General features: G+C 40.6%; 1 protein-coding gene across 5 annotated transcripts; it reads left to right on the top strand.

The window, feature by feature from the left end:
* The first annotated feature begins 59 nt into the window (after positions 1-59).
* On the top strand, positions 60-21,748 carry ahi1 (Abelson helper integration site 1). 5 transcript variants are annotated; one of them, XM_048975147.1, is made up of 28 exons: positions 60-251; positions 789-863; positions 1,187-1,311; positions 1,469-2,082; positions 2,937-3,088; positions 3,230-3,301; positions 3,878-4,064; positions 4,181-4,373; positions 4,486-4,581; positions 4,686-4,871; positions 5,506-5,658; positions 6,464-6,596; positions 6,708-6,831; positions 6,989-7,218; positions 7,592-7,698; positions 7,902-8,020; positions 8,480-8,610; positions 8,882-9,022; positions 9,360-9,550; positions 9,778-9,820; positions 10,030-10,088; positions 10,561-10,669; positions 13,059-13,117; positions 17,028-17,093; positions 18,731-18,893; positions 18,965-19,059; positions 20,455-20,637; positions 21,096-21,748. In XM_048975147.1, exons 2-28 carry the CDS (start codon positions 854-856, stop codon positions 21,165-21,167), a joined length of 3,813 nt encoding a protein of 1,270 aa, XP_048831104.1. In that variant the 5' UTR covers positions 60-251; positions 789-853; the 3' UTR covers positions 21,168-21,748. The 5 variants fall into 5 exon arrangements, with proteins under 5 accessions (XP_048831104.1, XP_048831106.1, XP_048831105.1 ...); XM_048975149.1 differs by having other exon boundaries at positions 20,558-20,637; XM_048975148.1 differs by having other exon boundaries at positions 3,239-3,301.
* The last annotated feature ends 455 nt before the right edge of the window (positions 21,749-22,203 follow it).

Consider the following 22,203-nt stretch of genomic DNA (forward strand, 5'->3'; position numbering starts at 1 on the left):
TGCAGAGGTCATCGTAGTCGGGAATGTTTCGCTTCTTCTCATTGGTCGATCGAGTAGCGTTGTCGTTTACATCACGCAAAGAGGCGGGCTCAGGGATGCTTCTTGAAAAACCATCGTAACGGCCTGTTTACCTTCGTTTCTGAATTAGTTTTGTGGCACTAAATATACCAGTTTTTACCCCTTTCCTGTCGTTGATTAACGGTGGTCAGTGCAAACAAAAATGGATGCACGAAAACAATGTAGATATTCAGGTATGTGCTACTGTAGTCCCTTAAAATAGGTGCTGACTAGTACGGTTAGGGGTTACGGGTTTAATCATTGCTTTTGAGTTGCACGAGAACAATTCTTTTTTGATTTTTATTGAATTTTAATTTTGATACTGTACTTTCGTTGCGTCTAATTAGATAACAAGTGCATTTGCTCATTATAACATGTCACGCCGTTAACTTTTTTTGTAGCAAAGACCGAAGGACAATGCGTATATAAAGGCTAAATACATTACATTTAAATGCGATATTATTATGTTGTAAATAACAACGATTTAAAATAAATTGAATTGTCTTTAAAATACCACACGGTGACAGTTATCTTGACTATTTCTTTTTGCTAAATATTGGAAAGAAATATGCAGAATCGCTGGAATATCAGAACAATGTTCTGCAAGCGTCAGAGTTACAGCGTTCGAAATAATCGAATTAATTCTCCTGGGAAAAAAACGACAATAGATGCAATTTTACTGTATTACATACATGGGTCTTATTACATATATCTTTTTTATTCTTTTTCAGCTGATTCTTGGATGAGAATAATTGAATTTTTATATGCAGTATGAAATTCTTCTTAAGACTCAAATATGCCAGCTGGTAAGTGATACTGTACTTTCGTTGCGTTTGATTACTGTAACGTCGGAACTTAAGCATTCTGCTTTACAGTTCTTCTTCTCCAGATCTTTATGTCTGACTGTTAGCAAGAACATATGCAACATAGTTAAATTAGGAAGATCAATTCCTGATTAGTTTGTTAGTTAAATGTGAAAGAGTACTAAATTATAGCTTAAATTTTAAGCCTTCTTCTTATAAAGAAGTCTCATAAAGATATTTCGCATTGGATTAAAGGCCGTTTGTGCAGGGTTTTGGGGTTTTTTAAAGTATGAGAAAAGATATTTCAGTCTTTTATTTTGCTCAAGGGGAGAGTGAAGCCAGAACAAAGACAAAGGCCAGATTTGATGAAGTGCTGAAGAGGTACACTGATGCTCCTGCAGAGAAAAAGAAATCAAAGAAGAAGAGCGTCCAACCAGAAGAGAGTATAGCGGTACGTAGGACCATGTTGAAGGAGCAGAAGCGATAACACCCTCATACATGTTTAAAAAAAAAAAGCTTTAACCTCTGTCCGTGTTTTGCAGTGTTCCGTAATTATTTTAACGGCATTTTTTTTGGTATCCCGACTGAGTGTTTGTGTTCTCCCTCAGCTTGAAACCTTGAAGAAAAACCTTGGCCTTAACAAAGGTGCAGAAGATGACGAGACCATCCTCAAGAACACGTACCAGCCCGATCAGAGCAGTCCACGCTACATCAAGAACAGGCTGCGGGAGAAGGAATTGTCCGAGAAGGTCAACAACGAAAGTGAGGTGCCAGAGGGCGGTAAATTATCCCAGGGCAGGAAGAAGGGCACAAGGGATCTTCCAGTACTCTCGCCTGAAGGTGATGTCTCCCACTCCAACACCCGGGCTGACGAGGACGCATCCAGGTCCACCCGGGTGGCCGTTCTGAAAGCCGTTCCGGAAGGAGAGGAAGCCAGAAGGAGGAGAGCGGGGAATGCAAAGAAGGAAGGGAAAAGGAAGGGAAAGCGGGAGGATGGAGCGCGGGAACGGGAGGTGGAGGCAGACGACGAGCTCCTCCAGGAGTACCAGCAGCAGATTGCCCGGGAGGAACAGCGAGCCGGGAAGCCGACGTCGAGCAAAAAGCCTCCTGCCAGGAGGAGTAGCCTGGAGCAGGAGGTGGCTTTGAACAATGACACTGAAAGGAAGAAGATGAAGAAGAAGAAGAAGAAGCTGAGATCACAGGAGACCGAGGGGGATGCAGGGTAACATGGGAAAAGGGCGGGATACAGAAGGCTGAAGGCTGTACAGTCAGTCAACCTTATTTTTGATGCTATCCGTGTTTTTGGATTTGCCTTACAAACATAAAAAAATATTTTGTATACCCTCCTGAGATCCACCAATTCATTAATTTGTAGAAAACATTGTGTTTTTGCTGATATGTATCATACCTCATATGCTACTGTATTAAGTTCTCTTCTTCCTTCAAGTGGACAGTTAGGTCTTCAAGATGACATCACATGTCATGTTTTGGGGTGTGCATATTTATCATCCCTACACTTATGTTAAAAAATACCTTTTTCCCCCTTAATCCGTGTTAATGTGACTGTCAGCTGCTATTTTTGTGTCTGTATAATGCTAGACATGAACAAAAGTATGGCAGAAGGTTTAGCTTTCATTAATTTCTAGGGGCCTTAACCCCTGGGTGCCCCAACAGGTGGCTGTCTTTTGTGGGCAACTTACTCTACAAGGAGCAAGTTGTGGGAGGTATAAAGGCAATTTCCCCACAGGAATCGATGAAGTATCAATTGTTATTATTAACTAGTTACTATGCAAATTCTTGATATCATGAATTCAATTGTGACTAGTTATAATGTGTATGTCTGATATCTGAAATTCCACTTTATTTAAAATGCATGTTTTTGATATCGGAAATACTGTTTTAACTAGTAACAATGGCAGTTCTTTATTGGAAATTCTATCTAGTGAGATTCAACGCATTTTTGTCATTCATTTCAGTAGGAGTTGGAACTTGAACTTGTTAAAATTGTTAAAATCTTGAACTTCTTAAAATCACGTGCATTTACCATTGTGTGTTATCTCATTTTTATTTGTATAGATCAGGGCTGGAGACCCAACCAGAGGATGCTTCCAGGAAGCACCTGACCAAACAGGTGATGGTTTCCTCAGACACAGAGAGAGAGGAATCGAGGGAACAAGCGATAAATGAGGAAGAGCAGACGGAGAAAACGAAAAAGAGGAAAACCAAGGGTACGTGCGTGGTGTTCACAATGGTTATAACTGTTAGAAGCAGCAAAAGCTCGGAGAATGTGTGGAATGTTGCTATAAAATTCATTTGAATGGTATACAATTCAGTTTTATTTGTATGGGTAACATCATGTTGTGTCAAAGCACTTTCAGAGGTGATAGTGGCAAGGAAAAACCCCCTAGTGCGAAGAAACTTTGGGAGGAGCCAGACTCAGAGTAGGAGCCCTACCTCCAGGGGGCAGCAGATGAAGTCGGATTAACAGAGGCCTGAATTATATACTCCGATTTAAGTCTAGTACATGCAGAATCACTCGCAGCAGGGCAGGCAAGAGAGACGTCGTAGGCAGGAGGGCAGGCAGATGTAAAAGCCATGCATGCATTAGCCAAAGTAGAAGAAACTAGAGGCAGTGCAAATAGTTAGGTGAGTGCAGTATGTAAGCACCGGCAGATATGGGTATAGCAGCATAAGTAGGAGGGAGAGGCGAGTGGGAATGCAGGCATGGGGAGTCCCTGAAACGTCAGCATTCCAATTCTGCAAGGGAGTGTGAAGCTAAAGTGACAGCACTGACAGCACAGTTCATCCAAAGCTCGGCACCTCACACTGTAGGTCTGGCTGTGGGTGAGTAGCTAGCATAGTTTATTCTACTCTAGGTAATGATAAATATCCTGGGCTTTGAGACTGAACCATGCGAGGAGGGTTGTATGCGATAGACTTTGATATCTTTTAATGTTAATTTTAAGACACAGAAGGAAGTATTTATCATTCAGATTTGCTTTTTTGTCTGCTGGCAGCTGTGATAGAGGACAGTGAGGTAGAGAACAAGGAGCCCCCTAAGCCCGTTTTCGACGACAGCCTTGTGCTGGGGGTCTACGTCCACAGGACAGACCAACTGAAGACTGACCTGCTGGTGTCACATCCCATGGTGAAGGTCCACGTTATTGATGAGGTCACTGGGAAATATGCAAAAAAGGAAGACAGGTACACTCTGACCCCTTTGAAGAGAAAACCCTTCTGGTTAAGCCTTTGCAAACAAATTTTGTAATGTAAGATGTTTATTCACAGTCCTTGTTGGTTTCTGTGTCTTGTTTCCACAGCCATCGCCCAGTCTCGTCCTTTTACGAGCAGGAGAAGGTGGAACATGTTCTGCCCATCATGACCCAACCGTACGACTTCAAGAAAAACAAATCAACAATTCCGGAGTGGGAGGAACAAATCATCTTCAACGAGCGTTTCGGGTACTTCCTCCAGGATGACAACGAAAGTCCGAGAGTAATACTGTTTTTTGAGGTGTGGAGTAATAAATTAATTACTGTAATTCATGCTATTTTTTCTTGGAAACAAGCAATAAATAAATAAGTCTAGTAACGATATGTGTAATGGTTATCGAAAAATTTCCTAGGTCCTTGATTTCATAAGTATGGATGAAGCCAGGGCCAACGTTGTAGTAGATGAGCATGAACGGGGTTTCCGGAAAATCGCTTGGGCATTTCTCAAGGTACGGCCCATACCTGGCGCTTCATTAATAGTGATGAAATAATAGAAAGTGCTGCATGTCTGTGATAACAGTGAACTAACTACCCCCACTTCTGTCTCCCACAGCTTGTGGGAACGAATGGGGTCCTGAACGTGGACAGTAAGCTCCGCCTCCAGCTCTACTGCCCCCCTCCCAGGGTGAAGAAACAGTCCCACGGCGTGGAAGTGATTGAGTGGTGGAGGAAGTACCCCAGGAGCAGATATGCGTCTACACTGTATGTCACCGTAAAAGGCCTCAAACTTCCTGAACACGTGAGTCCACCTACATGTCTATAGTGAGACCTTCATTTAAAAAGTGAGTAGACTTGTGCGCATGATGCTAGTTCATTTAAATTTCAGTTCTATATAGTATTTTATATACTATATGCTACTTTTATTTTGATACTTTGAGTTTCAAATGATTGAATTTTATAGTCATTTATGTTTCCGTTTACAGTACCAGTCAAAAGTTTGGATACATCTACTTTTAATGTATTTGTCTCTATTCTAGTAAAGGGCAATGAGGTAATACATAACAGATATTGTAACGACCAGGAGAAACATTCATCTCAATTTTCTCAAATTTTAGACTCTTGAAAATAACCCCCTTCTGCTTTGATGACAGCATTGCAGACGCTTTCTGTTCTTTCAACCAGCTTCCAGATGTAGCCACCTGGAATGCTTCTCCTGTGTTTCCAAATTTTTGGGCACAAATTGGCTGTTTTGCGCTTACTCTTCAATCCCACTTATCCCAGAGCAGCTCTTTAGGGTTTAGGTCGGGGGATTGTGGGGGCCAGGTCATTTTAAGCGGTACTGTATGAGAATGGCCAGCTATTTTTATGAGAATTTTGCCAGTTTTGTCCTTGTCTGGTTGATTGGCTGTCTTTGTCCTCTTTTTTTGTCCCAGGTGGACCCCAGTGTCCGCTCCATGACGGCCTTGCAGCAGGAGAGAGGTACCACCTTGTTCGGTGACCCCCACAATGATGTCGCCCAGAAAAGCAGCACCCAGCTGCTTGAAGATCAAGCTGACATTGTAAAGTGGAGCAGGGTGCCGGGACAGGTGAGGCGCACTTGGGATACCCTTGTCAGCAGTGCTGTTTGAAATCTGGGCTTGGCTGCCCTGAATTAAAAAGTTGTTAATATACTTAATTTATAGACTGACTTTTCTAGGGCCTGATCTTTTGAGAAGTTTAAAACTAACATTAACTAACTAATCAGCTAAATTAATATGATTTGTCAGGGACCATAATGTAACCAGGGTAACTAAACCAGTCCTTCCACATCAGATGAGCTCTCACAGGGATATTTTAGCTTGTCCCCGCTGGAATCAAACAGAACCCATTTTTACACACATTTATTTCTTAATATTCCATATGATTGTTTTTTTGGGATTCTGTTTGTGAACTGTGTACATTTTACTTGTTTGTGCTACATTTACTTGTTTTCACTATCTGTACTTTTTGCATTGTTTGGCATTACTAGGTATCAGTTTGTATCTTTGCGGGTACAATTAATTGTCACTGTGGCTGTACCCTCAAGGGTCTGCAAATTATACCCTAGCTGTAGGTAAATAGAAATGGACTTTGACGAACATTTTTGTACCATTGGGGGTACATTAATGTTGTTTGTGCCTTGGAGTACAGAACTGTACACCAGGGCTGTACCCTTTTTTCTGACAGTGCATACATGTACATACACAAGAATTTTCCCCCTGGGATCAATAACGTTTAATGTAATCATTCCATTTATGTAATCTTACTTTTTGTGTAGTCTAGGTTAGGAGTTCCCAATGGACATCAGAAGTTTGGGGATGTTAGACCCAGACTGCAGCTGTAGAGCTTTGTCTTTTCCTTTAACCCCAAAAGGTCTGTCGCATTCCCAACAAGCCCATGCTGTCCTTCCGCGGGGGTCAGATGGGTTGTTTCATGCTGCGCTTCTCCCATGCTGGCCGGAGGCTTGCTGCCGCCTGCACGGATAGGGACGCCTTCCCCGTTGTAGGTGCGTCAGCTATGCGTCCCGCTCGAAGTGTCTCTTAAATTCAGCCTCACTCATTTTTTGAACATCTTCACATGATGTCATCAAAATGTCATGCTTCATTTTCCATCTCAGTTTACGAGATTCCGTCGGGCAAGGTCCTGGCCGCTTTCAATGGGCACCTCAGCATCGTGTACGATGTCTGCTGGTCCAGGGATGACCAAAGCCTTTTGTCTGCTTCTTCTGACGGAACCGTCAGGTGAGGATCAATAGCTTTGGAGAACCTGAGAGAGAGATGTTAGAAATTACTTATTTATTGTTTACACGGCGAAATATGTAACTGCCTCTGGATTAATACTGTAATCGTCTCCTAGCTCATGATGTATGTTGAATGTCATTTATCTCTACTTTCACAGAATTTGGAATATGGAGAGGCTTCGTGGTGTGGCCAAGAAGGTTCTGCCGCATCCTTCCTTTGTGTACTCTGCCCAGTTTCACCCTGTTGGCCAGAACCTTGTGGTAACTGGAGGCTACGACTGTCTCATCCGTGTGTGGAACATAAATGTTCAAGACGTCAACGGTCAATTGCTACATGAGTTTGAGGGGCACAAGACATTCATTAATGCCTTGTGTTTCGACGCAGAAGGTATGGCCTATTGTTGAACATAGCTTTTTTTTATTATTGGTATACTCAGATTTATGAAGGTGTATGTGATGGTGTAGCATGGCAGTAGCGTTGTAGGTCTGATACACCCAGTTATTTATGGTGGAGTTTGCATGCTTTTCCTATTGTTGTGTCAGTTTCATTTTCTCCTGCAGCCCAAAAATATTCAGTTATATGAATTGGTCTTTATAAATTGTCTGAAGGGTCTTTGTGGCTTGTGGTTGACTTTCTAACAGTCAAGGTATTACCCTGTATTGTGCCCTTTGCATCCTGGGATATGCTCGAAGCTCACTACTGCCCTGTCCTGGAGGAGTGCAGTACAGTCATCGATATGTATGTGTCGGTTTTTGCATAGGGCTGCGGTTGTTTTCAGCAGACAGCGCTGGCTTGCTCATCGTGTGGAACATGCCGGTTGGTGATGGCTCCTATCAGCATCCGACACGACTCTGGAACATCGAGAGGGTAGGAGAGAAATTCTAAGAGGTTGCAGACTGGAAATCTCCCCTTTTTAAAATCACAATTTGTGCTGTGAGCAGTGTCCTGACTAGGCTCTGAAACGGTTGCAGTAAGTAATTGCAGTAAACTTTAGTAGAAGATATCTTTCTAAGAATCTTAGCGTGGTGTCTTATTTAGGAAATAGATTAATGTGTATATTTACCTTTCAGGAGATAATGGAGAGTGATCTCAAGGGAATTGCCATTAACGGACTGGAGGTCCACCCAAATGGGCGTCGCCTCCTGATCCATGCCAGAGACAGTGTTCTGAGGGTCATGGACCTCCGAATGTAAGTATTCAGACATTATTAGGAGTTACTCTTAATCAATGGCATAGGACAGTTTGATATTGGAGGGGGGCACAACTTAATAATATAAAGCCAAAGCTCTGTTTTTAGGGGGAAAGGGATAACTCAAATTAAATATTGAGGGGGATACACTTCCCTCCCCAGTTCCTACACCCCTGCTGTTAATGGACTGATGCTAATTGAAGTTTACGGTTTCACAAGCGGCTTGGATAACATAAGGGCTATTAGTGGTTATTAGTCTTGGTTCATGACAATCAAAAGGCTAATTTCCTCCAAGTAATATAATAAATGTTTTGTTACTATTTATAATTGGTACCCTAGACCTTCATGTACGGTGCATTGAAGTGCACCATACTTTATATTTTAATATGAAAGTCTGACATTATATTCAGTGATGCGGTGTGTGTGTGTGTGTGTGTGTGTGTGTATTTGTGCTTCCAGACTGGCAGTAAAGAAGTACACAGGTGCCACAAACTACAGAGAGAGGATCCGCAGTACTTTCTCTCCCTGTGGAAGCTTTATCTTCTCAGGAAGTGAAGACGGCATGGCTTACGTGTGGAATGCAGAGACAGGTGAAGACTTTCCCCAAGAGTCTTCCAGACTGATCTCCAGTGCTGTCGCTCTAAATTAATGCCATGTGTGACTGTTGCTGTGGTTTGGATGTGTGTTTTACATCTCTATTGCCTTTAAATCCCAAGGAAAGGTCACCCAAGGGCTTTTCTCGATTGTATTGTTGGTTTCAATGTTGCTAGTCACATTATGCTGTACTGTCACATACTGTGCAGCTTTTTTTTGTTGTTTTGCTGACTGTCAGCTTACCACTGTGCTCCCGCTGTGTTCCAGGGGACCAGGTGGCTGTGTATTCTGAGCTTTGTTACCCCACCCCCGTCCGAAATGTAGCTTTCCACCCACATGAAAACATGGTCGCCTTCTGTGCCTTTGGGGAAAGCCAGCCCGTGCATGTCTACATCTACGACCGCAAAGGTGACTTTTGAGATTTTTTAATTTTTGTTTGTCTTATTTATTATGTTTGTTTGTTTGTTTATTGTTTGTTTTAATTTCAAAGGGCATCATCCATTCTACAGTTCATCAAGATATTAATATTACTCCATCCTTGCATGAAATGCTGCTAAAATTGGATACTGTAATGTCAAGTATGTGTCGTGTGACATTTTCTAAACGTTTTTTTGTAATCATTTAAATAGTACATTGTAATTATTTTTATAACTAATAATGTAATTTAAATGTCTGTGTTAGAACTAATCATAATGGGGAACATGGGGATTTTGGCAGCGTGATTTTGCAAGTTGTTAAATTTCAGTTGCTCAAATGGAGGTGGGGAGATTGAAAGGGCTGAATCGGAGTGGGACAGCTGACAGGAACACGCTCAGGGATGTGGCGGACCTGCCGGGTCTGATGGACCCCACCCCATCTGCCCTGGATCGATTGGCCAGCACCACACGCATCACCCTGAAGATGCAGCACGTTAAGCAAAAGCTCGATTCTGTGCTGGTAAGTCATCATGCCACAGGCTCTCACTTTGGCCTGCTAGAATAGGTGCCTGGATGTGGATGGCATAAGGTAACTTTCATAGCAAAGTAAAGTATTTGTGTATTCTTGTAACAGCTTGGAAATGGTTATAGTGGATATAACAGATTGGGAATGGTTATAGTGGATTGCAAAACAATTCTCAGTATTCTGCAAAGTATCTAAACTTTGTAATCTATAATCTCTTGTAGAATTCACATCAAAATCCTTCAGCTTTGGACTTCTACGAGCAAGGTATTCAGTTGTGAATATTTCTGTATTTATCAAGGTAACCAGTGTGTTTACATTGCAGTTGAATTTTCAATAATTGAGTTTTATTGCATTTTTTTTTTTTGTTTTTTTTAAGGATATCAATTCCTCTATTTAGAAATGTACTTGTCTGCTGCATGTCATTGTTATGCCTGACCTGTCTGTTCACTCTGTCCTTCTCGGTCTATGCACAGGGGGAGTTTCTGCCAAGGGGAGGAAATCGCTTCCGGAAAGCAGCCTTCGCTTTAACGCGGTCAGTTTGTTGAATACCTCAACTGTCACTGCCAACCTCCACCGTTATCTCAGTCATGCAGCTTAAGTGCCAGACTGCAGTTAAAAATAGTGCTTTCACTTTTTTTTAAGTGACTAAATATGCTGCCTTTCAGGAAAATGTACAATTGTAGTTAGTTGTTGCAGATGAGTTAAAACAGCTGATTTTAACAGCAGTAATGCGTCATTGTAGCGGTGTACTATTACATTATGTTATCCATCATTTCCCTCTGACTTGTGTATTCATTTGAGTCTTTACACTACCACTGCAAATTGCACACTTTTTATGGATATCTATGATTTTTGTTTAATATTTCCTCTTTATGTCCCCTGTTTCTCATTCTTGGAACTAGGAAACAAAGCATTTCACTACACATTGTTCTGAGTATAGCTATGTATGTTATAAATAAAACATTTGATTGATTGATTGATTGATTGATTGATTGATTTTGCAGCTGAGCTCAGATCTCTCATTTCCGGCCCCATCTTTGCTGTCCCCTCACTCCAAGTTGCGAGCGTCTGGGCCTTCTCTCATTTTGCACCCACCTCTGGCCACCAGCACTCGTAAGTACCACCATTGATTTGACTGTACCTGTCTGATTCAATCAGCAGGTGACGTCACTTAAGTAGAACTCCTTCAGTGTAGCTTGTCCTGTTTTGTCGTGCCTTTTTAGATTAATATGCTGGAATAACATTTTTTCCCGATGTTATCCTGGTTTTTGTGTCAGCCATGGTTGGATCCAAGAGAAACTCAGAGTTAACTTATTCCTAAAAGACACATTCAGGGTTTAATCAGTAGCATTTTATTCAATGTTCTTCATTTATTTGATTGTACAGTGTAAAAGTGCTGGCTACTTGAATGGTATGAATAAGTTACACTGCCACACATCTGTGATAATTAGATGGTAAGGCTATTATTAAAGATTAATTAAAGTTCTCACATCAAAATGACGATGTGGATAAAACTGAAGTCTCATATATTCAGGAAAAATAATATAATATTGGAAAATGCCATTGCACTAGCCGGCAGGCTCCTATTGAGCATTGAGTATCAACTCCCATCCTGTGTTTTAAGATTTTCCACCATGCCTCCATCTGTCACATACCTTGCAAAGATTTTCCCATGAGACAGTTCCCCCCTGGCGAGGGTTTGCTGGAATTCTGGATTCAGTGCTGCAGATGCCGTCATAGGGTTTAACCATTCCTGTATTGACAGCCCTGCAAGTGACTACATGTAGATTTCCTTTGACATCTTGCCAGTTTCAGGCTTCATTCATAGAAACCTGCCCGAGTCAAACCGGCTGCATATATTGACAGCGAGCATTTGAAAGCTGAAAGTGTTTTGGAAGAAAATCTGCCCTGGGATCGTCGCTAACATGATAGTCAGTTTTCTTTTTTCTTTCTTTTTTTTTAAGGAAGCAAAAATTCTCATCAGATAACTTGATGTAAAGTCTGATAATGAAAAATGAGATGGCAAACCTTGAAAGTCACTTAAGTACCTTAGCCGTGAGAGGTTTCTTTTTTTATGAACTGCAGAATGTGAGGTGTGAGAGTGTTATGTATAACTTGGAAGATTCAACATAAACATTATAATGTTATTTATTTGCTTCTTTTTGGCATTATTCTTGACTTAAACAATAAAAATTTGCACACAGTCATTAAAACTCAAAGGCCTTAAAGTTTTTTTAGCTATTTTATGCATCCTCAGTGGTATGTTCTTAAAAGCAGAATCTTGGCCTGTTTGGAATTTATTTCAGAAAAGACCACTAGAGGTCGAGAGCACTCTGTTCTCCTTTGTCTTCCCCAGAGGCGGATAGTCCAGAAAGTAAAAAGTAATAATCCAGACCAAGATTTGGTTTTAACCAACCAGTTGAGTATAAAGAGTCGGAGTACTGAAATGACTGGGTGAAACAAAATCTTGGTCTCCATTTTTACTTTCTGGACCTGAACTCTCAAACTCTGGTCTTGTCTGAATGTGCGTCTTATCTATGTCAGGTGTTTCCAAATACCTTTGTCTTGCAGGCTTTATAGAATGTATTTCTGCTTTTCTGAATCTGGTGACAGGTCTTTATATTCTGAGGGGCTTTGCTGGGATGCAAAAAAAAACAAGCTTTTAGTATTTTGACACTTCTTTTCTTGCAGAACTTTTAAAAACTTTTTTATAAGACTGATTTTTGTCAATAGTGAAAATTCATCTGTAACCATGTTTGTATTTGTGTCAGGCAAGAGATGTTTCGTTTTACAAGCATTTGCATTCGCGAGATGAAACTGTAGCCTTACAGTGAGAAGCTTTGTGGTAATACAGTGAGTGTACATTACAGATTCATGGTTTCTAATTGATTTTTTTCTCTCTCTCCTGTCTCATTATTTCTCTGTTGTTTTTCCACACACAAAAATACTTTTGTTTCTCTGTGAAATATTTTCTCGACACTCATATGTGAACTCCACCTCACCCCAAAAAGTTCTGTTTTGCCGAGATTTCCGGTAAATGGACAAACCTGTTTTTTTTTGTCGTATCGGGGTCAAATGAGCATGTACTCATTGCAGTTTTGCACAAGACCGAGCTTGTCTTGTCTTTGCAGGAATCGTCTATAGTGCTAGAGGGACAAAATCTATTACATATTCCTATACTGTGTGACTCATCACAGAGACACACAGGGTATTATTGTGGTAATAATCTGTTTCCCTCCATAGTTTGGGTTTAGGGAAGGTTAATCTTTACATTGCGTTGTGCATAGCTCATTAGGAATTTTATCTTAAATACATGTCATGATTCAATCCTTAATAATAATATTGAACACAAAAGTTTGATATCAAATAGTTTTTTTTATTACAGGTAACACAGATGGATATTATTTGTAAATGCACTGTGACTTTCTTCTGTCTTTTGTGGTAGCTTATTGTCTCTTGTACCAGCCTGATTATGTTGCTCTTCCTCTCTTTTTTGGCACAGGGGGTTTTAGCCCCGTAGGTCAACGTTTGAGCCAGCCGCTATCTCAAAGGCTCCAGACGGTAAGGAAGACGTGCCGAATTCTCCTTAGGTCTATCGTGGCATCGTGTAGAGACGCCCACAAATGGAGTCGCTGTGGCCATTGGCAAACCCAGTTGTTGTAGAGTTGCAAAAGCGCCAAGAGAGTTCAGTCATGTTATGATGGCTGCCATTACGGATGCGGTGATCTGCTATAAGTGCCAGACGAAGCTGTGTCTGTCGGGTGAAGCTCAGCTAAAGTGTGCAACATATTTCACACCGTGACAAAACCAAAGCTCACCTGAAAATAAAATAAAACGAAGCGATTCGATGGCTGGACGCCAAAAAAGAAGCACGTCAATGCAAAACCTGTGAAGCCAAGGGTTCTGACGCACGGCTTTAGCAGGAGCGAGAGCACTGCCTTGAAGCTTGGGTTGGCATTTGAAGGGTCCCTGCTTCTTGTCAGACCCAATACGACGCGCTAAAGCAAGAGGCCTAAAAGCCCTTCTGCTAGATCCACACAGCGGATCACATGCCCTCAGTTACTGTGAATTTCAGACCGAACAGAAAACCCGCAGACTTAAAACCTTTAACCTTAAAGCAAATCACAAGAACTTCGGCAAAAAAAACACAATGGCTTTACTTTCATTTTTATTGACCAGAAATGAAAAAATAATAATTTGCCTCTTAGTGCAGAATATGGAGATGCAGTTGTAACCATTGTCGCTTTGGATAAAATTGTCTGCTGACTATGTAAATGTAAGGACTGTGACATGCATGTACAGAGATACAGTATGCATGCTTCGTAACACATTAAATATAAGCTTTCTACTTATAAAAATCCTTAATGTAGTGTCTCTTGTAGTAGAAACTATTTTCTATGATTGAGCAGATTCATCTAACACCTTAAGCAGTTCAGAAATGTACAGATGGTATTACTTTTATCTAAGAATGAGAAACCTTTTTACAGTCGCTTAATTGGTATAGTTTCTAGCAAGTGTTTTTCTTCAATTCAGCTTGTTCTCCTTTTATAGTACTTCAGGTGATTATGGAAGATTAGAAACTTGAAAAGGTTAGGGAGTCTTTCTCTCCCATTAAATAATGCAAATTGTTTAATAAATACTGTTGATCTCAGTATATAGGAATGTTGTTTAGCAGGTCATGGCAAAGGAATACAATACTTTTGGCAAATGTTATTTAGAGGAGAACATATGAATTAAGCTCTTCAGACTTCCAATACACGTAGATATTAATGGAAATGTGTTTTCATGAGCTAAGAGGATTTTTTGGAGAAGCAGTTTGGCTCGTTGATTGCTGATGTGAATTGTGATTTCCTCTGGAAGCTTTTTTTTAATGATGAAGCACAAAATGAATCGTTTTTCTGGCGGGTGGATTTCCCCTTTAAACACAGCATGTCACCTGAGGAAAGTATGCCACTGTGTTACAGTGAATAAAATGTGAAATTGCAAGTTGGGCGTTTGTCTGGCGGGAATAAGCTAATGCAGAGCAACCGTTATACCTCATAGAGCCGTTCAGTTGGGCGTTTAAGAAATTACTTCTCCCTCATTTGACATTCCCCTGTTTTCTGTTACCAAAGCTAATATCTTTACTTCTGATGTAAATCAGACGTTTCGATGTGGTCTCAGGCCTCAGTAATGATACTTTGCAGCCAGAAGATCTGCAGAATAGCACTTGATCCCACCAATTGTTGCCTTTTATTGAATTTGGTTAGCCCCGCCCCCCCCCCCCCCAAGTCCCCAGAGGATGGTGTTATACTGTGATTGGTTTGCCAAAGTTGGTGGACCCCCAAGAGCCAATACAAACAGCTCTAAATTCTTATTTCTTATTGCCACTTACTGGCCGTTCATTCGTATGCTTTGTGGGTGTCGGTTTTCCCCTTCGAGTTCTCGTGTGTGCGTGTGTGTGTGCGTGTGTGTGTGCGTGTGTGTGTGCGTGCGCACACGCGTGCGTGTGTCAGATGCCACTCGTCGACCTGTTGCGGCTCAGGAGAAATGACTCACAGCGTGGTGATGGTGAATAGAGCCCAGGCGTGTATCAGTCTCCCCACGCCTTGGCTTCACCCACTGAATATTTCTCACATAAGCCATCTTTGTCTGCAGAATCAAAATAAAAGATAAACACGTTTAAGGCAACGTAAGTAATTGACACTCCGGTACGTCGCCCAAATTGGTCACAAATAAGAGCACATCTCGAACCAATAACTGCAGAGAATATATGTTGTTGTTGTTTATGGGTCAATAATTATTGTACCTTTTTTGGGTTAACGATTCCTCTTACTGTGGGATTTGTCTTGCGTTTTAAAAATAGGAAAAATTTTAAAGTAGATAAGCCTCTTAGTGTTATTTAAAAGGCTTCAGTTGAAGCTAGATGATAATTGATCATAGCTGGACATACTTGTTATTTGCCTTCTTTATTGCATCACATGATTTAAAACAAATCTTGTGTTTTTGGTGTGGTAGTACTTTCTCTTTCATACCACTTCCTGCTTTTACTCATTTTTTTCAGTCAATACTTTAAGTTCCGTCAAATCTGTGCCTACAGACCCAATGAAAAATGATGATTCCTTTCTTAATTGCTTATATTTTAACGTGTTTAACTGATGTTTATGTGAGTATTGATCCCTCATGTTTGAGGCCTGAAAAAAACACCCCTTTTAGGAATATCACATTTAGTGGGAAGATGACTTATAAGTGTCTGCATCAAAACAAAATAGTTTTGACAGTATGTGGGAATGGGATAGCTGAATGAATTGGACAAACTGAGAAATTAGCCAATTAGGAACACATGCAAGTTTTGTCATTGGCATCACGGATGGCTTATGCCGCTTGTTTTTAGAATACACAAATACACAAATTTTGTTTCATTACAGATCTGACCAGAATATCTTTTGATATCACTTTGGAAAACAGGCTTGATCTGGTATTTGTTTTGTATTGAAAAAATTTTTTTTTTTTTGGGTGGAGTCCCTGTTTTGAATGCAAGCCTCATTTTTATTTTTAATACTCTGAGTCGTAATTACTCTAAATTGCGTGTAATTATTCCATGCTTATCTGAAAAGTATGCACCCAGACGTGTTCTGCACATGTTGCTTCAAAGGGTTAATGTGAGCATTTATAAATACTAGGCTGTGAGAACTGCCTTTAACGTTAAAGGTGTTTGTGAAGGCAAAGATTTGCAAGCTTTCAGAAAGGGGGAAAATGTTAACGTTCGGCTAGGGACAACTTTATATTCTTAGTATCAATAAGCCTGCTGAAGACCCTGGAAATGTATTTGAGCTAATGTGGCCTTTAGATTTTAAAGGCTGTATTACTGACTTAATGTAAAACAACCAAATCTGTTCATCCATATTGATCTTAGTTTTCCCACTTTGGTGATAGTGTTGCTGTTTGCCCGATAAGCAGTTACTGGGAAACGTTAGATGGATCAAAGCTGTGCCATTTTTATTGTTTGTAAACACTGTATTTATATTGATTATTATTTTTAAAAATTAATATGAAAAAATATCTATTTGATACTGTACTGGGCTTTGCTGTGTCTTTGGGGTCTCCCAGGCATGGCTGTTGGGCTTGTTTGTGTGTTTAACCTGGAGCCTGGAAGTTATTGTCTCATTCCTGCTAAGAAAATGGTGTGCATGCACTACATAGAACTTCATTCCTGCTAAGATAATGGTGTGCGCTCACCATGTAGCACCTCATTTCCTGCTAAGAAAATGGTGTGCATGCACCACATAGAACTTCATTCCTGCTAAGATAATGGTGTGCGCTCACCACTAGAACCTCATTCCTGCTAAGAAAATGGTATGCGCTCACCACATAGAACCTCATTTCCTGCTAAGACAACGGTGTTCGCTCACCACTAGAACCTCATTTCCTGCTAAGGCAATGGTGTGCGCTCACCACATAGAAGCTAATTTCCTTCCTTATCCCCCTCTAGAGCTTTGATCGTCCGTCCTCTTCTCTGCATGCCGAGGCCGATTCTTCCATACCAGTGCAGCAGATGGTAAGTTTGCAATTATTTTGTTTTTTTGCACGTTTATAAGATGTTTATATTCAAGATTTTATTACCATTTTAAATTAACATTTTACATTTTTAGCAGATGCTTTTTAGCAAAAACGACATACATTTAGGGCAAATAGTACATAACTCCATCACAGCATGTTTGTAATCTAGGCACAATTGGGGCTTGGCTGATCTTCCAGTCAATGGCCAGGTACAAATGTACGCAGTTATTTGAGCAGGAGTTGAATAACAATTTCTAACAATCAAGAACCTAATAAGACTATTCAAGGACCAGAAGTGCAACATAAGAGTGTTCAGGGAATGTAAAGAAGCATCAGGCTAGTAGAGGAATTCATATTTGTCCTGTGCAGAGTTATACTGGCAGAACCTGTTACTGCCACTGCAAAAGAAAGAGCATCACTAAATAGAATAAATAAAGTAAACGCTGGGGGTGGCAGGGGCTTGTGTGGGTGTGCCCCACGATGGGTTAGCGCCCCTTCCAGGGTTGTTCCCTGCCTCGTGCCCATTGCCTCCGGGATAGGCTCCGGACCCCCCGCGACCCAGTAGGATAAGCGGTTTGGAAAATGAATGGATACACAAATAGTAAACTTAAAGTAATAAGAAAATATTTATTAACTTCACTGCATGGTTTAAAACAAGGGAGAGATAAGAAAGGTTATGTGAAAAAGGATAAAATATCCTTTTTTTATTAAATAAACGTTCAAACCGGGCATAAGCGATTCTTCCAGCTTAGTTAATTTAACAAAATGGATCCTGTGCGTGCCTTTTATTTTATTTACAAGGTGTCATGTGGTGGGGGGGGGGTGTTTTTGCACCTCTCTGAAGCTGGGATTTTTAGCTGCTGTAGGTGACTCAGTTGTTCCAAAGGTTAAAAAGGTGCAACTTTAAAATTGATCAATATGAAATTCTTCTCTCCCCCTTGTTTTAAACCAAGCAATAAAGTTAAATATCCTAATAACTTTTGAATGGAATGTTTTTTTAGTCTGTAAACCTAGTAGCCAAACTGGGCTGATGGTTAGTGGGCTTTCTGGGTTTGCAAAGTTGGTTTCTGAGGATATTGGCGAACCGGGTAGGTTCTTGAAAATTATTCAATTCTCGAACAGACTTGTCACTTTTATGATGACGGGCCTATCTTCCTTCACTAACCACTAATGGTCGAAGTGTAACATAATATCGGTAAAATGTGATAGGGCTGGTTCTGCGTAATGTATAGACTTTAATAAGTTCATCCAACCAAAAGAAAGTAAAATGTAGGCCTTATCGTCATATAATTTTGTGCCCTCTATGATTTTAAGCTCAGACATAGTTTGAAGTAGGAGAACTAGATGGATGTGTCTGTGGGACTTATTGCCTGTTGGGAGCCCAAACTGCCATTTTAATCAGTCATTTTTTAATTTTCTGTGTTTCAGATGTGTTTCATTGAAGCATTTTGTAGACCTATTGTGTGTTAATTTTTAAACTTAATGGACTGTAGCATGTAGTAGCAGTCAGTCAATGATGAAAGTTAGAGAGAGGGTTGATTACTTAGTAATTGATAATGCACTGGCTCTTTAGAATTCCGGGAAGCTACCCTGTCACACTCTGACACAGCTGAGCTGTCATGGTTTCTGTTTTAGGTCGTCTTGCTTTATGACTACACTGCCAATCGATCGGATGAGCTGACTGTGTCCCGTGGTGATGTTATCCAAGTTCTCTATAAAGATAATGAAAGCTGGTGGTTCGGGTGCCTGGCCGATGGACGGCAGGGCTACTTCCCGGCCAACTATGTGGTCGACCAAAGTAAGAATTTTTTTTTTTTTTGTGCCTTAATTTTGCACAGTGAAAAGCGTTTGATCCATCGTTCATTTCAGGCGATTTTGAAGAGGATCCGAACAGAGCTGTAGAATCGGACTCTTCTGTGTCAGATCGGCTGAACCAATCAGCTGAAAAATCGCCCCAGGCAAAGGTATTCTTCACAATGACCCAGTCTATGTTTCACTGACATTTCAGTTTTTTTCTTTCTTTCTTTAAAATCAGACTTCTGAAGAATATGAACAAAACTGTCGCAGCTTAAAAAAAATGTTTGTACATAAGAAGCTGAATTCAACCCGACGTCTCTGAGAGTGGCGACGCATGCAATATGTTTATATTGTATAATACCGTACACACACACACACACACGCTCACACACCGCATGTGAGGCTTTCACACATTTTTCTTTTGAACGGTGCCAAAAAAAAAGTTCTCTCCTGTCTGCATTTCCCTTTAGAGCAACTACTTACTGCAGTGTAAATCTGAGAAACGAAACTGTGAAGGTAATGACAAAAATCAACTATTTTGTCCAAACAGCTGAATTTCTCTGCTGAAAATATCCCTTAAAACCTGCAAAAACTTAATTTTTTTTAGATTCTACCATATATTGTAAAGTGAAACTTAAGTATTCAGAAAAATCTCATCTAAAGATTTTTGAGGGCTACCCACAAATGGGTATTTTCTACGGCTTGAATCATTGTCAAAGTGATACATAAACTTTATTGTCCCTTTACTTTTGGCATGCTTAAATTTCACACCTCAGTGAAAGGAGGCTGAATTGTTTCGTCATACCGTCATACAGTGATTTTCCTAGTCTCGTGGGCTAAATTGATGTGTGTAGCCTACATCTACGCCATGGTTATTGCGCCTTTTATATACGAGTATGGCCTCTTGCCTGCTGTTCCACTGGTACGAACAGAAATAATTAAAAATCACAAAGCAGCCAAGCACGGCATGCGAATGCTGAGCCTTATTATTCATTTGGATCTTAAGTAAGCTGTAAACTGCAAATGTTTCATTGTTGTTCTTAAGAGTCTCCATGACATTATCTCCAGACACCTTGCACGGTGAGAAAATGCAGTGACACTCTTGTTCGTAGCAGAAGTGTGATTAACATGGTTTGCACAGTTATGTTACCCAGCTAACTCACACCCATATAATGGGAAGTAAATGCATTACTTTTAAGATTGCTTATGGGGTAAAGAGCAGATATTTTGCTACATGAAAACCTTAAGGCCCCAAATATGTTAATTTTTTTTTAATGACATACTGTAGAATAAACATATTAGTGAAGCATAAATATTGCCTATTTTCATTGCTAGCTGGCAGACTTCACTTATTTACAGAGTTGGTGTATCCAAAAATATATTTATTTTTTAATATGTACAATTAAAATTTATCTTGTACTGGAGAAAAAGAAGTCTGTCCTTACTGCATCTTTCCTTTTTTGTTTGTCCTCTTTTTGCTGTTTTCTGTTACAGACGTTTGTGCTCAGCAGTTACCCTTTTGTTGTACTTCGTTTATTGTGTATTTGTTTATTTTTTGCGAGTTGCGGCCATCCCGACGTTCAGATCCGGCCCGGCCACAGGAAGCGGTTGGCATTTCTCAGCATCTTCACTGCCCGCCTCACGCTCTGATTGGTCCGCCCGCAGATCCCTGGCGCTGTGAGCTCACCCAGAGAGCTGAGGTTCAACTCAGAGCACGACCCAGACCCAGAAGCACCAGTTGTCCTGTGAGTCTGGTAGAGCTCAGCTGCCTCTTTCGCTCTGTACCACTATAACACTTTTGGCACCCCCTCCCCACCCCCCACCTCCCCTTGCACTTGCTTGCTTTATGAGTGCCATGTTCCTGAGGGCCAAACTACGTGTGTGTACAACATCTACCCTGAATTACACCGGACATGTAATTTTAAATGCTTTACAATCAGTATGAGTCACCTGTCAAAGTGAAAGGCACCGGAAGTTGTTTGGTAGTTACTCCTGTAATAACATGGTACAGGGATGCATTTGGCTTGGCGACTTCCAGCTAGATAAAGTATTTCTGTGTGAGTGAATTCGACGCTGCCCTCATTCTGTCTGCATGCTTGAATAACAGATTCTGCTTTTCCCACTAATTCTGTTGTATGGTTGTTCTAATGAAATTTGTGAGCTGCTCTACAGCATTCTGTGTGGTAAAAATCATTTTCTACAGGGTTCAGAAGAAGAAGAAAAGGATGAAGAAGTCTGTCGCAGTGATGGACCAGTCTGCCATTGCAGACCCTGACATCCCCAGCACATCACAGGGGAAGGCAAGCAGACCTCTCCCAAAGAGAGGGCGATCCAATTCTGCTTTCGAGCCTGATAAGTAGCGCTCTCAGGGAAGGCCCGCGAAAGACAGTCATACAGTCCCTGCTGTGGGCAGTGACTGAAGATAAATTAATTGCACTATTTTTCCAGTTTTTAGACTGAAACTGTACAGTTCACTGAAGGACCTTAGGTGCGCATGGTAGCATTTATGACTTACCGGAGTGAGTGACCAGTCTTAGTAACTATAGGAATTCTTGGTCATTTAATAAGTGGCTTTAAGTGTATTTATTGATAAGAAAATATTTTCCATTTAACTTTGAATACAAGTTGAAAATTGACTGAATTTAATCATTTTAGCAAATTTTAAAATAGCTTTTTGGTTTTATTGAATGTCATTCACATTGTATTTTTTCGTAAAAAAATGTGTAAATTGCTTTGCTGGGTTTCAGAACTGAACACTACAGATATTTGCTTTGAAAAGGATTTGCTACATCGGTATAAGAAGTTATTCTTCTTGATCCTTCCAGCCAACATTTGGAATAAAAAAGTGAATTGTTACCAAGAGTGTAATGCATTTTGTTTGTGTTTGTCCAAAGTTTTCAGTTCTTAATATTACACTGAAAAATAACTCCAGTACTCTGTACTGTGCATTTGCTTACACTATTTACTTCTGTTAACCCAGAACATTCCACAGCTAAAACTGTGTGAACTGCATCTTTAAAGAAATCTAAAAATTTTATGTAAAAAAGGCTGTCACTTTGGTAGTAGGTTATGTCGGTTATACCCCATGATGGATCCCATCCAGGACGTGCTCTGGCCTTGTCGTCGCTGCTCGGGATGGACGTCTGGGGTTCTCCGTGGCCCTGACCAGTACATGTGGTAGGACGATTTGCAGATGGATTTGTTTTGAAATGATTAAAACTACAAAAGCAATCAGTTAGAAACAGCTGTGAACCAAAGACGCGCTTGACTGATAGACGCTAATTTGCACACTGTAAAAATATGCATATACA

This window comes from Brienomyrus brachyistius, chromosome 14, assembly GCF_023856365.1.
Source record: "Brienomyrus brachyistius isolate T26 chromosome 14, BBRACH_0.4, whole genome shotgun sequence".
NCBI classification, from domain to species: Eukaryota; Metazoa; Chordata; class Actinopteri; order Osteoglossiformes; family Mormyridae; genus Brienomyrus; species Brienomyrus brachyistius.

Coding starts and splice junctions, on each gene's coding strand:
- ahi1 (XM_048975147.1), top strand. Junction 1,312..1,468: donor AACCAGAAGAGAGTATAGCG/GTACGTAGGACC, acceptor GTTCTCCCTCAG/CTTGAAACCTTGAAGAAAAA. Junction 19,060..20,454: donor AAAAATCGCCCCAGGCAAAG/GTATTCTTCACA, acceptor ATTTTTTGCGAG/TTGCGGCCATCCCGACGTTC.